The 17,001-nt window shown below is 40.8% G+C and overlaps 1 protein-coding gene across 1 annotated transcript; it reads right to left on the bottom strand.

Moving 5' to 3' along the window:
* Positions 1-4,759: 4,759 nt before the first annotated feature.
* LOC142476289 (indolethylamine N-methyltransferase-like) lies at positions 4,760-14,425 on the bottom strand. The gene is made up of 4 exons (XM_075581734.1): positions 13,995-14,425; positions 12,790-12,909; positions 6,205-6,210; positions 4,760-5,195 (listed from the first exon to the last, which is right to left on the bottom strand). The coding sequence occupies exons 1-4, from the start codon at positions 14,423-14,425 to the stop codon at positions 4,760-4,762; spliced, it is 993 nt and encodes a 330-aa protein (XP_075437849.1).
* Positions 14,426-17,001: the final 2,576 nt, after the last annotated feature.

The following is a 17,001-nucleotide window of genomic DNA, read 5'->3' as shown; positions in this document are numbered from 1 at the left end:
AACTACCGGTAAAGGTATTTTTAGTGGACTAGGAAATGCATTTGGAATCCTAGGGTATTTGAAACCACTATTGTTTTTTATTTTAGGGCTAATAATCCTTGTTATTTTACTTCGTGTTTTCTCTTTTCTTCCGAAGATGAAGAGGCAATCAGCTTAATCGCATTTTGACTTCTAGCATATATTCTTATATTTTTACATAGATACTAATATACTGTTTTAAGCACACAGGTCAAATCTAACCTGCTGCAGCATGCTTTGTTGCAAGGACACAGACGAAAAAAAAGATACTTCACAAATTTTGCGTTTACCACGGTCCTATCAAACCTCCATGAGAATGTACTTGGATGAACTTGTTTTGCCACATCGAAAGCCCCGCAAAGTGCATGCAGTTCACGATTCGATGAGAGACTTTATGTATCAGGACTCTCTTGTTTCCTCAGGACCGTTTTCAATTTTAACACTTAATGGGACATTGCTTCTGCGTAGCTTGCTAATGTTATGTCATTTTTGGCAAGTGAAATCTTTACTGTCTTTTGGTGATCAACCCAACTTCAAATGTAGAGACGTTCAACGTCAAATATTTCAAATGTCTTTTTATACAATTGAAGAAGGTCATATCAGCATTGTTAGCCACGGGTCATATAATTGTACCACGTTGTTTGCGTGTTCTGGTAATAAACATCAAAATTGTTTTGGGGCACGGTGGAACACTACTATGTTGAGTATGTATAAACGACAAAATCAACCTGCTTTGCAATTGGGTGATTTTTACAAATTGACACCTTCCCATCGTGGGATCACTTGTGCACATATGCACAGTTGTGGGTGTTTTGGCGTTCCATCACAAACTCCTGTAGGTTCAAGCTCATCAACATCAGAGAGCAGTGACACTGTCATACAAAAGTACACATAATGAATATTTTCTGCTTTGTTAGTTTCTCTGCATTAGCAAAAATATGATAATTATGTGTAGGAGACAGTGTTATGGATTACAGGTAGCAGAAGGTGCATATATAGCATAATTATATGTCTTAGTACAGCTTAGGGCATACTGTCACAATATTAACTACTTTTTCTTGCTTTGGGAATAATACCAGTTACCAGAAATTTGCAGAAAGAATTTCTTTGATATGTTAGGAAATAGCCAGGATGTATTATTGTAACATATGTCACTAAGAGGCAGGTATTTAGCAGAAATGAGAAGTTAACAAATGATACAGATAAAACACAGACAATAATTCCCTGGCGCACTATCAGATAATAAACCTGACGAATCGGAGTAGTCCCATGAATCAAAAGATGGTATAAAGAAGATCCACAGTCCACAATGTCCCGTTCTTTTACACAGAATGCTGGTCTGAAAATACAAATAAAACAACCATTGCGCAGTACCCTATGGTCAGTATTCCAAGACCCCACCGTTGCTATCTACTTACTTAAAAATAGATAAGAATGGGCCTCAAAAGGTTTCTTTAAGTCCCCCCACGATTGGCTCCGACTGATTCCTGCTGCTGGTATCACGCTTTACACTTCCAGCATCAGCATCACCATACCGATTGGGAACAGAAAGGGGCACCAATAGTATAGCACTATAACATTTATTGTTAAAAAATGACAAGCATAAAAACATGCACTCACATGCGAGAATGCCCTATGCGTGTCCTACAACGTGCCGTCCGCTTCACATGGGAGGATGTCGAGGGATTGCAGGGGGAGGCTGGAGCCGGCGTGGGTCCCCGCTTCGTGGCCGCGACTCGGAGCGCCTAGTCCCTCCTCCGATGACGTTCCCCGTCAATCAACCTCCTTTCCTTCCACAGGGTCTGCACGTTGCAGCACGTTCAACAGGCTCCACCCTACGCGCGTTTCGTGACTCTGACGTCACTTCTTCAGGGGTAATGGAGCTGTGGGGGCACTTGAGGTATTTTATACCCTTGTGCAAAGCTGACAGGGAGTTCCCATTAGTTGAATGTCTGATTGGGAACTCCTGTTGATTGTCCACTTGTTGGCTGATACCTGGCAATTCGTGTGTTTAGCAGGTTTAACCACTTCATGCCTGGACAGCCAATTGCACTAGATGATTACATTCTAGCATGCTGTAAAATACTTTACACAAAATTATTTAATACATCAGTATCATAAAAACCATAATAAAACTCTATAAATTGTAGAAATAAAAAGTAATTAGCAACCCTGTGGCTTATTATTCAATGTGCGAGATAGCTATTTGTATTGATCACTGTTGCTAACAGCATAAAGGACCCAGAGGTGGAAAGAGATTATTTGCATAGCAAAAAAACAAAAACAGATAACCTGGTTATGCAATATTCAACATCAGCAGTTACAGACCTAACTGTCCCTCAAAAATGCTGCCAGGTCAAATTCGATGTTTAATCCTCTCGGGGTTAAGGTTTTGAGGGTATATATCCAGTAGCTTTCGCGTCTGGATATAAGATTGATTTTATCACCCCCCCTCCAATTCTGCTTGGGGCAGTCAATCCCTTTACAGATTAACCCTTCCGGATTTTGTCCATGTTTATTTTTAAAGTGACTGGAGACGCTATGTGTCTCCAGACCCCTTTTTATATTATAAACATGTTCTGCAAGACGTCGTTTCAATGGTCTACCTGTTCGCCCTACATATTGTAGTCCACAAGGGCACTCCAACAGGTAGACCACAAAAGGAGTCTTGCAGGAAATGAACGATTTGATGGGAAATCTGACACCTGTAACATTGGATTGAAAATGTTTGCATTTACTGCTGTACCTACAGCCAATACATTTGTCACATGTAAAGAATCCGTCCAATTCCTTAAGCCATGTTGTACTTTGTGTTTTTACGGAATTGAACGGACAGCTCGGGGACAGTTGAAGCTTTAGATTATTGGCCCTTTTAAACACTATCTGGGGGTGTTTAGGTAGTATTGTTTTAAGTATAGCATCCCCCTGGAGAATACTCCAATGCTTCCTAATTATTTGTGTTATTTTGTTTGACATCCCATTAAACTTGGTTATAAAGGGGATGAACTCTACACCCTCTACTTGTTTTAATTTCTTTTTGTCCATACTGATAAGGTCATTTCTATCTATGTCCTTTACACTTTCTAAGGCCTTCTCAACCATATTAGGATTATATTCCCTCTGGATAAATTTATCCTTAAGGTCATTGGCCTGCATCTCAAATATTTCTGGTTGAGAGCAATTTCTTAAAATTTCATTTTATTATTGTTAAGCACCTGGTTATTTTAGTTAATATTTAGGTATAGTTATATAGGTTTGAGCGCTGATCACATGCTTTTAGTTTAAATTTTCCTCAGAAATGAGAAGTTAGTTGAACTGCAGGCATCCTGCAATACCAGTAAGTTAGAAGTTATTTCACATGTACACCACGTACGACACGAACGATAAACGGACAATAAAAGGTTAGCATAGTGCCATGTTAGACAGAACCGAGTGGCAAGCCACACTGAGATGAGACCTACTGAGACTGGCGGGACATATCATAATACCTTTGTGTTCGTGAGTATGACAGGCATACTAAGTAAATAATCTCTGCATAGGTAGATATGGATTGTTGGCTTATTTTTGCTATTTTGCTTATCATGTTTTCTTGTTATTTTGTTGTATTACAATAAACAACAACCTTATCTTATACAAACTCTGAGCAACCTATCTTTATAATAATCTCACAATACCCTAACATAAAAAAAGGGTGTGAGACCGTTTTCGGCAGGTGAAAAATTGGGGTGAATGCTTCTGCTTAGTACAGAAAATAACTTACCACCAGACGTGACCTGGAGAAGAGGGTATGGCCTTTTGACCGCATATTACTAACCTTCCAGATCTCGTAGATCGGTGTATATTACGCTAGTATTTTATAATAGCCATACTGTAAACATTTAACATTGTGCTAATGTATATACTTACATTTATTAATTAACCGAGGTTGTCAGAATTATACCAGGTTTATTTTGCCGTACAATTTTGAAGTACGTAGTTTTAAACTAATTTCTTTTTAACACGATACAAATAATTTTAGTACTGTACATACTGTACCATTTACGTTCATTATGGACATTACTACTGCTGCTCCACTTCTTTATCACCTGTTTGCAGCAATATACCCAAATTAAAAATGTTATGGATGCTTACCACGCACTTTGAAAAAAATTGTTAGTAGTTAGACGCGCACACACAAATAACTCCAAATATTCAATTTGTGACACTTAGTACATCAATCCCAGAGAGGAAAGATTCTCCTGTTATAGGCACAACTTTTGCTACATCTGAGAAAGTTGAGAATATAATGCAAGGAGGAGGGGGGGGGGTCTGACGTAAACAGCACTAGGATCTGAGCAGCCATTTTAGTCAGCATCCATCTTAGGTGCCTGATCTTGTCATTCATTTTGATTGTCTGTATGAAAGTTGGAGTGGAAGTTTAGTTTAAAGACACATTTTTTCTTTTTATTTGCTCCTGGAGGATAAGCTTTAAACGTATCCAATGTTTACTTATTTTATTGATAAACTACTAAAATGCCCCTTCTTTTTTTGCTCACCAAACACCTGCACCTGTGTAAGCAAGTGAATGGTGTATCCAACATATCCAACATATCCTACATATCCAACATATCCTACATATCCAACATATCCAACAATTCCAATGTTTACTTATTTTATTGATAAGCTACTAAAATGCCCCTTCTTTTTTTGCTCACCTAACACCTGCATTTTAACACGCTTATAGAATTGATGGGTGAGGGGCTTACAGATTGTGTGGCTTACGGTCATGCACAAAGTAATAACTATCAGAATCAGAAATGTTCAAAGCTGACCGGTCTTCACGTGGAAGTACCTCCAGTTTCTCAATTTCATAACCAGCCCCTTTAAAAGCCAGTTCCAGGCCTTCCTTTGTTATGGCCATGCAATTAAAGCACTTTTGGCCAACAAAGTAAAAGGAACAATTTAGCGAACTCAGAACGATTAAGTGACCTCCGGGCTTGATCAGGTCATGGAAATGTTTCAGGGTATTGCAAAGAGACTGGATATCCTTGCAGGCAACTTCCAAGCAGAGGCAGCTGAGTATGGGATCTGCTGGTGGCAGAACTTCAGGCTCAAATGGGTTTCTTTTCAAGACATCACACTTTAGGACTTGTTTCACGGTTCTACAGAGGGTACCTTCTTTTTCCTTCCAGTTCTCACTGTCAAAACAAATAAACATTAAAGGCATTTTATTGCTTGTTTTATATCCCTATGGATGGAATGTTAGGCCTTAGACCATTTGGAAAATGTTCTGTGTATACATCACAACATCTTTTTCCTTTTACTCTGTTGGGCTGAAAATCTCAAATTGACCACACCGCTCACCTCATTGGATACAGTAGTAACTTATGACCGGTGCATATAGGGGAAAGAATTCAGCATAAATCCAAACAAAAAGGTGATGACAGAATCACCTAAAGATTCCTATTTCCTGCACTCAGTCTGGTATAGTTTAGTGTATTTAGCACAAATGTCTAACAGGTATGCCACTTAGATGGTAAATAGATACAGGTTACCCATAGTAGCCGCTCCCATCCCTGTAGGAGGATGGATACCAGTAAAAGCCAAAATGGCCAAAGACAATAAAACTTTATTAATAATTTGACATCGACGAAAGAACAATTACAGTGACCATATATACAGTGTAGGGATATAAACCTCCCCAAATATAAAAAAAAAAGGTAGGTGGGGGCTAGACACACAATTTGTAAATCCACGTACGTATCTACGTTACCAATAACCATATAATAATGGGTGTTAGCAAATCCAGGATCTCGACATATCTATGATGACCCAATGTATATTCAAGTCATCCACCGGTAATGCTATATCTGATATGGCCTAAAGAGCCATCAAATATGCTAGGCGATTGGTAGGGGTGATAAGCAGACATATCTGTCTTAACTCTGTGCTAGTGTAGTAATGCTCAGCAGAGAAGTAAGGTATGCAGCAAACAAACAGTCATGTGTTGCTCACACTGTGTCTGTATCCCCCTCAATATGCAGTATATATACATATGAAACACCGCACTTTAGAAAAACATGCCCCGCTAACCCGTGGTCCATGGAAGAAAAGATCATTTGTACTTCACCTTTTGCATGCTCTACATTTTTTGGGAAATTGTTACCTGAACCGTGGTAATTACATTTTCATTCTATTAAAACAAACACATCACTATATCAGGGGTCATTCTGTAGGATAAACTTCTCATGCATCATCTGAAACATTTCAGCTATTTCCCCAATAACCAAAGCTTAAAGCTGCAGTTCCAGCAATATTCTGCATGTGTGTTTTTTTTTAATAAATCAGTTCTGTAGTAAGAAAAAATACTTTTAGCATTTTCTGTTTTTAAAAAAAACAACTTTGAAAGACCAATTTTCTTGTATTCTATTTTTAAAAGCATGCTTGTTGCTTTAGCAACCATTTACATTCCCCATATTTAAAGATGTCGCCAAACTTTGCTGATCAATAGACGGAGTACGAATTGACCGGAAGCTATGCAGTTCTTTAGGTAAGTAGAGCATGCCCAAATAAAACTATTGAAGTAAAAAAATACCTAAAAAAAAAAAAACGGGATCTTGAACTGCAGCTTTAATGTCCAACTCAAACAAAAGTGATATGTGACTCTTTTTCAGCCTACAGTATTTCGTCCTACAGTATGTGTTTCATTTGATCACACACAACAATTCTTGGCAGCAAGTTCCATCATAACGCTCCCTTGTAACATAATCACTGCATCTACTGTACCTAACAACGAGAAACCAAGATCCTGTATCTTATTATAATAATATCCTTGGCTAACATATAGTGTGTTGCATTTAATTCAGAACCAAGTTCTCAACATACTTCAAATTCATCTAAAAGTATTTTCCCATAATTCCCTAAACCTTTTTTACCCTAAGTAATGTCTCATTTCTAGAACGTCCTTCATTGCTCATTTCCTTTTCAGTTGCCGTAGAATTTCTTGACTGATATTGTGATTGTTTATATGACCGGTCTGTAAACCTGACAATGTATTCTTCCACATGGTCTCAAATTCTTCTTTCAGTTTTGTGTTCCTCAGCTCACAGGTTTTCATTCCAGAAGGCTACTGACACTCTTCAATTCTTCTCAGGTATTTATTCTGGATACATTGAATCTCATACTTCCCTTTTTGGATGCAAACAGCCTCCTCACACTTGCTAAGTGCACTCCTCTCAAGCTCCTCCTTTAGAAATGGCCCTACTCCTGAAGAAGTCTTCTCTGTATCTTTCTATGAGATGCACATTTTCGAATCCACTCTTAGGCTCCTGTTTAAGTAACAGCTACAGTACATTTTTTTCTTCCTTACCTAGGATATGATCAATATTATCTTTAAAGCTTATATATGTTTCACAGCCCTCCACCAGCTTTTTATTCAAACAATACATTTCACAGATATAACGAAAAAACTGCTAGGTTTTTTATTTCGGTTCTCAAAAGTCCTATAGCATTTTCTGGTTTCAGGTCAGCATTATGTGTACACACGTACTGAACAGTGGCATTGTACGCTGGACACGAAAACTGATCAGTTTCTATCACCTTCCTGAAGTTTTCCTTTCAATACGACTGGAATATTGTACGGAAATGTTCACACCTTATTGTCAGGACTGCTTTATGCACATACAGTAGCGAGAAAAAGTTTGGGAACCTGTAACAGGGGAGTTATCCCTGTTCAAGTAATGTGCCTCTAATCCAGCAGTGTGGTGGTTAACTGCTGGTAGTCAATTAACAAACACCACCTGCCTAATTAGATTGCTTACAAAAGCCTGTCTTTTGGGACAGGAAGTGAGACTCCTTAGCTCATACCTGAGCTGAACTTAGGAGACAGAGCAGAGATTGTCTTTGACTCTCACAACTTGTCTTGAGCTCTGCCAGAAGACACAGCATAGCTGCTTTCAAGACACAGGGAAAACTTCTAAACCTGAATGCTGAAACACCCTGAGGGAAGGGAGCTGAACCAGGAAGAGAAGATTTTCCCTCCAAACCACAAGGAACAGATAAGACTTTCATTTAAAAGACTTCTTATATCTGTTTATTTCATGCTATATGTTTTGGGGCTGGGAGACATGCTTATCTAAGGGAGTTGTGAACTGCATAGTATTTCACTAGAAATACTCCCAAGTGAATAGAAGCTTTGTTTACCTCTTGTTTGGATGGTTTCTTGATGTTAAGGAAACAGGCGCAATAAAAAGCCTTATTTACTTTCACAATAACGAGTCTCCCTTGCATACCTCTGTGAGCGTCCGCCCACAGAACCCCAATAATAATTATGTTCATTCCATTGTTCCATTGTTTTCCCATGATAATCTTTCTTGAATCAAAACCTGTCTTTTCTTAAATATCCAAGAAGGTTTATATTAACCAATTCCATATCTTTTGAAACAAAATCATGTATGAATTAGACAAACAGTGAGTAACAGTCAGGTTATGTGCAAAAGTAAGTGAAACCCTGGTTTTATCAGCTAAATTAAAGAGTATAATTGGAATCAGATGTTTAAATAATTAGGTAGATCTTTCGGTGTGAGTTTGGGAGTAAGGTCATACCATGGTCAAATGAAATCTCTGACCTCAGAAAAGCAGTTATTGATGCTCATCGATCTAGAAAGGGTTACAAGCCCAATTCCCAGGGGTTGGGATGGAGTCAGACAGTCAGTGGTCAGACAGATGAGAACGTTCAAGACCACTTTACAGAGGATCGGTCGCCCTACCAAAATCTCCCCAAAAACAAACCGGCAAATCATACAGGAACTCACAAAGAACCCAAGAGTAACATCCAAGAATCTGCAGGCGACTTTCACCTTGGCTAATGTGAGTGTTCATGACTCAGCTATCAAAAAAAGACTGAACAAGAATTGTGTTCATGGAATGATAGCCAGGAGGAAAGCACTGCTCTCAAAAAGAACATTGCTGCCATCTGAAATTTGCCAAAGAGCACATAAATGATCCACAAGACTTCTTGAACAATGTTTTTTGGACAGACGAGTCAAAAGTAGAACATTTTGGCCTCAATGAGAAACATTATATTTAGCGAAAACCAAACACTGCCTTCGAAGAGAAGAACCTCATCCCAACAGGTTGGTGGGAGTGTAATAGTTTGGCGCGGCTTGCCATCATTGACACAACCATCAATACTGCATTGTATCAGAAGATTCTAGAGGAGAATGTCAGGCCATCCGTCCATGAGCTAAAGCTGAACCTAAAGTGGTTATGCAGCAAGACAATTATCCTAAACATACAAGCAGATTCACATAAAAATGGCTTAAGAAATTCAGCGTCTTAGAATGGCCTAGCCAAAGTCTGGACCTAAACCCCATTGAAAAGTTGGTTTTATTACCCAGTATAACGAGATGGCCCCTAAAATAAAACAGATTATAAACAAATATTGGCCCATCTTGTTAATAGATGATATATTGGTGGACATTCTCCCAGAAAAAAACCAAATTATATTCTCTAAGGCTAATAATTTAAAATCTAAATTAGACCAAAGTTGTCCAGTTAAGCAACAGAAACAAAAACAGATAGGGGGTCCAAAAGGATTTTTCACTTGTGCGAAATGTGTGGCTTGCTCCCACAGTATGAATGCTAAACATTTTACATCTAATGTAACCTCTTGAAGCTATCCCATTAAGACATTTATTAATTGCCATTCCACCTTTGTAATATACTTGCTTCAATGCCCTTGTGGCTTGCAGTATGTTGGCAGAACTGGGAGAACCTTCCAGAGACGCATCTATGAGCATGTTTATAACATCAAGAAAGGATTGGTCACACATAGTGTCTCCCATCATTTTCTTTTGTGCCATAATAAAAATCCTAAAGGTTTGCGCTGCCAGGCCATTGAAGTGGTTCAGCCCAGTCTAAGAGGTGGGAGTAGATTAAAACAGGCCAGTATGCGTTAAGCATACTGGATTTACGAACTAAAAACACTATCCCCTAGAGGGCTGAACATAGACTTCGAATTAAAAGCCTTTTTATAATATGATATATTATGTTCATTTTCTGTCAGCCCCACTATTAATTATTTTAAGATTCAATTTTAAATGTTTTAATGTTTTTATGTTTCTATGTGCTGTTTAATGTTGTGTAATGTATGTTTAGCAAGCTTTGATGTTGTCTAGCTCTGACCATGGCAATTGATGGGTTAAACTAACACTGTGTCATCTAATTAGCCAATTAGAACCACCCATGCAGTGCATTTAAACTGCTGGTTGTCAGGGCAAGTCACAACCCTGAGGAAGTGCACGCATGTGCATGAAACGTCGTTGGGAGATTATTCTGTTTTTAGAGCTGTCTGTTTGGTTGTTGAGGTGATTGGCAGCAGTTGTGTAGGCTGTGGGGGGAAAGGAGAGGAAGAGGAGCAGCGATTTCGGTAACACCGCGGCGTGTGATGTCACATCCACCCGGAAGTTCCGGTTTTCGTGCGACCCAACATCCATCCCCCACACGAGGCAATCCCTAAAGGAGCTCCAGTTATCATCAGAGAGGAGCACCTGAGCGATCTTCAGCTTCACTGCTTTTACCATCTACTGTCCTGTAAGTAGGGTTTCAATTTTACCCCTCTGGACATAAGTGCTGTATCCTCCGGACCCAGTATTTTAATGTTAATAAATAGCTTTTTGTTAGGATTATAGCCTTGCTAGTGTCTGTCTGTCATTGTGTGTTATGTTTGTCATGTGTGAGTTTTTTATGTTTTAATGTCAACTTTTTTGGCGTACTGCACCATTATCTGTTTGTTTTCTTCTCTTTTTTATCTATTGCACTATTATTTGGTGTGAGCCGTTCGTTGACCCCTTCACTGCCTGTTTGTTCAAGGACACTTTTGGGACTTTTCAAGAGACGGTTTGGTTATTATTATTTAAAGGACTGATTTGGCGCCGGCAATTCTTTCTTTTCTCTGTAATGCATATGTGTGTTACATGGATTATGTGCATGTATATGTTGTATATTTAGTGGTTTTATTATATGTTTACTATAAATGTGTATTTGTATATGGTATGTGTGTCTTACACTAATGTTGCATGTTTGGTATATGTATATGGTGTAGTGTTTGTGTGTATATATGCGAGGGGAGGTTGGAGAGAGAGGATGGGGGAGAAGAGATGATGATGAGGAGGAGGAGGAGGAGGAGGAGTAGGAGGAGGGGGTGAGGAGATGATGGGGAGGAGGATGGGGAGAAATGATGAGGGTTATTGATGATGATGAGGGGGAGACATGATGATGATGACGATGAGGGATGATGAGATAGAGCAGGGGAGCGCAATCTTTTTCTCCTGCGCCCCCCTTCCAGCTCCCCGCTCCCCACTCCCCTTACCTTGGTTCCGGCATTCTGGACGTCATGACATCATGTTGCCATAGCAACATGACGTTACATTGCCATGGCGACGCCTCTCCAGAAGCCGCATGAACCAAGGTAATTGAAGTTTACACTTCGCCGCTTTCCTGGCATTTAATTTAAGTGCCTTCGGGAAGCGTGCAGGGCTCTGTAAACCCTATGCCCCCCGCAGATAATTTCGTGCGCCCCCCAGTTTGCACACCCCAGAGATAGAGGATCAGAGAGAGGATGGTAGGTAGGGAGAAAACATTCTAGTCAGTATTAATATTAATGGGGCTCTGAATTTTTTTTGGCCCGGAACCCGCGAATGTCTAGCTACGCCACTGCCTTTGCAGTTGAGCAGCTTGTCCACTTACCAACTAATCAAACATGTCACGGTTATGCAGTAAGAAAAGACAATGGACTTCAGTTTGCAGCTTCAGGCTTTCCCTCTGAGTCTCATGAAATCAGACTGGCCTCCAGGCTCTTAGGGCAGAGAGCGCGAACATGAACGGTATGTCCAAGTTTGTGCACATGTGCTGATTCCAGTGCTTGAGACTTTACTGTACACGTCCGTCCACACTTTTGATGCAGTAATAGCTTGGTAGCTGGCAACCTTCCTATGGTATACATAGACTGGACTTCCCACAGGATGGCTGTTTGCCTGCACCAAGCCTTGCTCTCTATGCCTGTGACCCTGACTCAGATTCTCTTACCATCTGCCTTGACTTTTATTGTTCCACTTGTTTCTTCACCTTTTCTGCTTTGTGGGGCTTGTTTTTTTCTCTCACTGACCTGGTCAGTCAAATCTGCAACCTCCATTTCAGACTTCTGTTCTCTCTTTTGCAGTCTAAAAAACACTAAGAATGTTTTCATAGGCTTCCTTCTATTTCCACGCCTCTGCACCTCAAGACCTCAAGCTCTGTGCCGAGACTGCCCATCTCCTTTAGAGAGACAAGCTCTGTGATGAGTCTACGGACCTCCTTCTGAGAGGTCTCAAGCCCTGGGGTGAAATTGCCAACCGCCTTATGAGAGACTTCAAGCTCTGTGCTGAGTCTGCAGTCCTCCTTCTAAGAGACCACAAGCTTTGTGCTGAGTCTGTGAACCTCCTTCTGAGAGGTCTCACGCTCTGTGCTGAGATTGCTGACCTCCATCTGAGGCCCCATACTTATGCTTCCAGTTGGATGACGAGGCACTTGATCTTGGCAGCAGCAGCAGCATTTGACCGCTGTCAACCTTTGACCCTGACTCTGATTCTCTGCCACCTGCCTTGACCTCAACCTGTGAACCCAACATCACGATACTCATTCAGGACTCTGTCTGTCGGTTCTAGTCTGTGATCCTATATCCTATCTCAGCCCTGTGGTTCTGCTTGCTGTTTTGAGATGAGAACCATGTAGAGAACATTATAATTTCTATACCTGTCACCTTCCAGTTCACAAACAAATTTGGTCACTGGACTCCAGTCGAAAGCATCTGGATCTTTCTTCAGCCATTTCTGCACCTCTGCCCGGTTGTGTGCAAGAAAATCAGTTCGGTAAAATTACTGTATTTTTTCTTATAATTCAACTCCTAATGCCATTTTTTGTTAGTTTTTTTTTGTATCAATCTTTTTTATTGGCATTGTCATTTACAGGCATGGTTACATTATGGACAACAACATATAACTTTTTAACTATAATAACGCTGAGTGAATACTGGCCAACATAGTTTTTTCCTTTTTTTGGAAGTTGAGGGTAAGGGTAGAGGGGAGGGGGAAGTGTGGGGGGGGGGGCGGGGGATGGGGGGGGTTTGTAGACAAACAAAAAAAGGGGGGGGGGTCCCCCTTAGTTCATCTCCTCGTTCCGGTTTTTCGCCTTATCCCGTTATCTCAGGCCCTGGGGGCCTATCCACGGGTCCCAGGTATTCCTGAACTGCAGCATTTTTTTGTGTAACATGGCAATTAGTTTTTCCATTGACATTACCTCGTCCACCTGTCTTATGACCGTGTTTCTTGCAGGAGCTTTGACCCGCTTCCAGGCTGCTGCTATTGAGCATCTGGCTGCCGTCAATATTGCAGAGACTAGTCTACTCATTGGAGGGGGTAGGTCGTCAAACGGTTTACTCAGCACCAGGTGGATCCAGGGGGAGAGGGATCCCTGTTGTCTCATAGAGCAGCATCTGAAACTTTACCCAAAACCTCTGAATCTCCGGACACGACCACCAAATATGGGCCATGTCTCCCTTTTGACCACATCCTCTCCAGCACATGTCTGGTGTGCCGGGGAAGATCTGGCTCAGTCTAGCCGGGGTCAGGTACCACTGAAATAAAATTTTATAGATGTTTTCTTTTGTTATTGTACAGATTGAGGTTTTAGCCGCCATCTCCCAGATATCCTCCCAGTCCTCTTTGTCAATTTGTATGTTTAGGTCCGCAGACCATTTTTGCATATAGTGGTGGGTCGGGGATTGTGCTGCTGACTCTATCCCCCTATAAATCTCAGAGATTATGCCTTGTTGATACCTGTCTATACTGCATAGTGTTTCGAATCTGGTGGGTGGGGGAAATTTGGAGTTCTGAGCGAGGGACATCAGAAAATGTCTAATTTGTAGGTATTTGAATAGATGGAGGTGTTGTGATTGGTACTTGTCTTGTACTTCTTTGAAGGTTAAGATCTCTCCATTTTTCAGCAGATCGGCCACCAGCCTTATTCTAAGACTCTGAAATTGGTCAAATTGCTGTTTGGAGCACCCGGGCGGGAAGTTTGGGTTGCCAAAGATGGGGGTGATTTGTGACGGGGTGTTTAGCAGGCCATATTTCCCTTTGCTTTTTGTCCACGTATCCCACGTGCATCTCATTGCTCCTAGCTCAAACCTCCTCTGTCCTCCCTCTTTTCCTCCTTGGCACCACATGAGGACCTGAAGTGTGGATGGGGCTGCGTAATGTGATTCTATCTCGAGCCAGCGGGCCGATGCCGGGTCGCAATTCCAAACTACAGCTTGCTTCAGCTGGGCTGCGAGATAGTACCTGACCACATCGGGGACCCCCAGACCTCCTCTTGATTTTGGTGATAGCATGACCGATCTAGGGACCCTCGGTCTCTCATCATTCCAAATAAATTGGAACATTAGGGCCTGTATATTTTTCATGGCTACTAGTGGGACAACTACGGTGAGTGTTTGAAAGTAGTACAGCAGCCTTGGGAGAATATTCATTTTGAGGGAGACTATTCTCCCGAACCATGATATTTGGAGTTTTTTCCAAGACTCTAAGTCTATTTTAATCTGGTCAAATAGTGGGGGATAATTGTGTTGATAGAGGGATCCGTGGGAGCTCGAGATTCTTATACCGAGGTATTTGATATATGTGGTGCTCCACTTATATTTATAATTGGATTGCAATAGCTTCCACGTTGTGTCTGGAAGGGATATGTTCAGCGCTTCTGATTTGTCTATGTTTATTTTATAGTCAGACACTGCGCCAAACTGGTGGAGTACCTTTTGCAGGTTAGGTAGGGAGGTGTGGGGGTCAATGAGGGTCAGGATCACATCGTCCGCGAATAGGGAGATTTTGTATTCTTTTTCAGAGATCGAAATCCCCTTAATGCTCTTTTCTTCTCTAATTTTGTTTGCCAAGGGTTCAATTGTTAGAGCAAATAGGAGTGGGGATAGCGGGCAGCCCTGTCTGGTCCCATTTCTGATAGTAATTGGTTCTGATAGGCCTCCTGAGATTTTTACATGTGCTGTGGAATTTTGGTAGAGGGCTCTAACACCCTCCAAATAGGGACCACTAAACCCAAACTTCAGCATTGTTTGATCTAGGAAGGACCATTTGATCCTGTCGAACGCTTTTTCTGCGTCGAGGCTCAGGATCATTGCTTTGGTACCTGTGAGATGCACGTGGTCAATGATGTCCACTATTTTGCGGGTGTTGTCGGAGGCCTGTCTTCCAGACACAAAACCTACTTGATCTGTATTAATGAGTCGGGGGAGAATCGGGTTGAGCCTGTTTGCCAATATCTTGCTGTAAATTTTGAGATCTGAGTTCAGTAGGGATATTGGCCTATAGTTCCCACAGAGAAGTGGATCTCTACCCTCTTTGTGGATTATCGCCAAATTTGCTGCAGTGATGGTAGCGGGGATTGGCTCTCCTTGTAGGAAGGAGTTGAACACACCCAGGGAATTACAGACCCGTAAGCCTGACTTCAATAGTAGGGAAACTACTTGAAGGTTTAATACGGGATAATATTCAGGAATATCTAATGGAAAACAAAATTATTAGTAATAGTCAGCATGGATTTATGAAGGATAGATCTTGCCAAACTAACCTTATTTGTTTCTTTGAGGAGGTAAGTAGGAATTTAGACCAGGGTAATGCAGTTGATGTGGTCTACTTAGATTTTGCAAAGGCTTTTGATACGGTTTCAAAGGTTGGTGTACAAAATAAAGAAAATTGGACTCAGTAATAATATATGCACCTGGATTGAAAACTGGTTAAAGGACAGACAACAGAGGGTTGTCATAAATGGAACTTTTTCAGGTTGGGCTAAAGTCGTGAGTGGAGTACCTCAAGGATCGGTACTGGGACCCCTGCTTTTTAACTTGTTTATTAATGACCTTGAGGTTGGGATCGAGAGCAAAGTCTCCATCTTTGCTGATGATACTAAATTGTGTAAGGTAATAGAATCAGAGCAGGATGAAATTTCTCTTCAGAAGGACTTGGAGAGACTGGAAACGTGAGCAGGTAAATTGCAAATGAAGTTTAATACAGATAAATGTAAGGTTATGCATTGGGGATGCAAGAATAAAAAGGCGACTTACAAATTAAATGGAGATATATTGGGGGAATCCTTGATGGAGAAGGATTTAGGAGTGCTTGTAGACAGCAGGCGTCGCAATAGTGCCCAATGTCATGCAGTAGCTGCAAAGGCAAACAAGATCTTATCTTGCATCAAACGGGCAATGGATGGAAGGGAAGTAGACATAATTATGCCCCTTTACAAAGCATTAGTAAGACTACACCTTGAATATGGAGTACAATTTTGGGCACCAATCCTAAGAAAAGACATTATGGAACTAGAGAGAGTGCAGAGAAGAGCCACCAAATTAATAAAGGGGATGGACATTCTAACTTATGAGGAGAGGCTAGCTATATTGGATTTATTTACATTAGAAAAGAGGCGTCTAAGAGGGGATATGATAACTATATACAAATATATTCAGGGACAATACAAGGAGCTTTCAAAAGAACTATTCATCCCACGGGCAGTACAAAGGACTCGGGCCATCCCTTAAGGTTGGAGGAAAGGAAATTTCACCAGCAACAAAGGAAAGGGTTCTTTACAGTAAGGGCAGTTAAAATGTGGAATTCATTACCCATGGAGACTGTGATGGCAGATACAATAGATTTGTTCAAAAAAAGGTTGGACATCTTTTTAGATGGGAAAGGTATACAGGGATATACCAAATAAGTATACATGGGAAGGATGTTGATCCAGGGATTAATCCGATTGCCAATTCTTGGAGTCAGGAAGGAATTAATTTTTCCCCTTAATGGGGTTTTTTGTTTGCCTTCCTCTGGATCAATAAGTAAGTATAGATATAGAATAAAGTATCTGTTGTCTGAATTTAGCATAGGTTGAACTTGATGGACG

The sequence above is a fragment of the Ascaphus truei genome, unplaced genomic scaffold, assembly GCF_040206685.1.
Source record: "Ascaphus truei isolate aAscTru1 unplaced genomic scaffold, aAscTru1.hap1 HAP1_SCAFFOLD_1545, whole genome shotgun sequence".
NCBI lineage: Eukaryota > Metazoa > Chordata > Amphibia > Anura > Ascaphidae > Ascaphus > Ascaphus truei.
The sequence above is the reverse complement of the archived record's forward strand: the minus strand, read 5'-3'. Positions and strand labels throughout refer to the sequence as shown.

Excerpts from the sequence above, each read along its gene's own strand:
- LOC142476289 (XM_075581734.1), bottom strand. The coding sequence starts at position 14,425 with ATGCTATCACCAAAATCAAGAGGAGGTCTGGGGGTCCCCGATGTGGTC. Across the intron at positions 12,910-13,994 it reads TTCAAAGAAGTACAAGACAA|TTACCGAACTGATTTTCTTG; the intron begins GTACCAATCACA and ends AATACAGTAATT.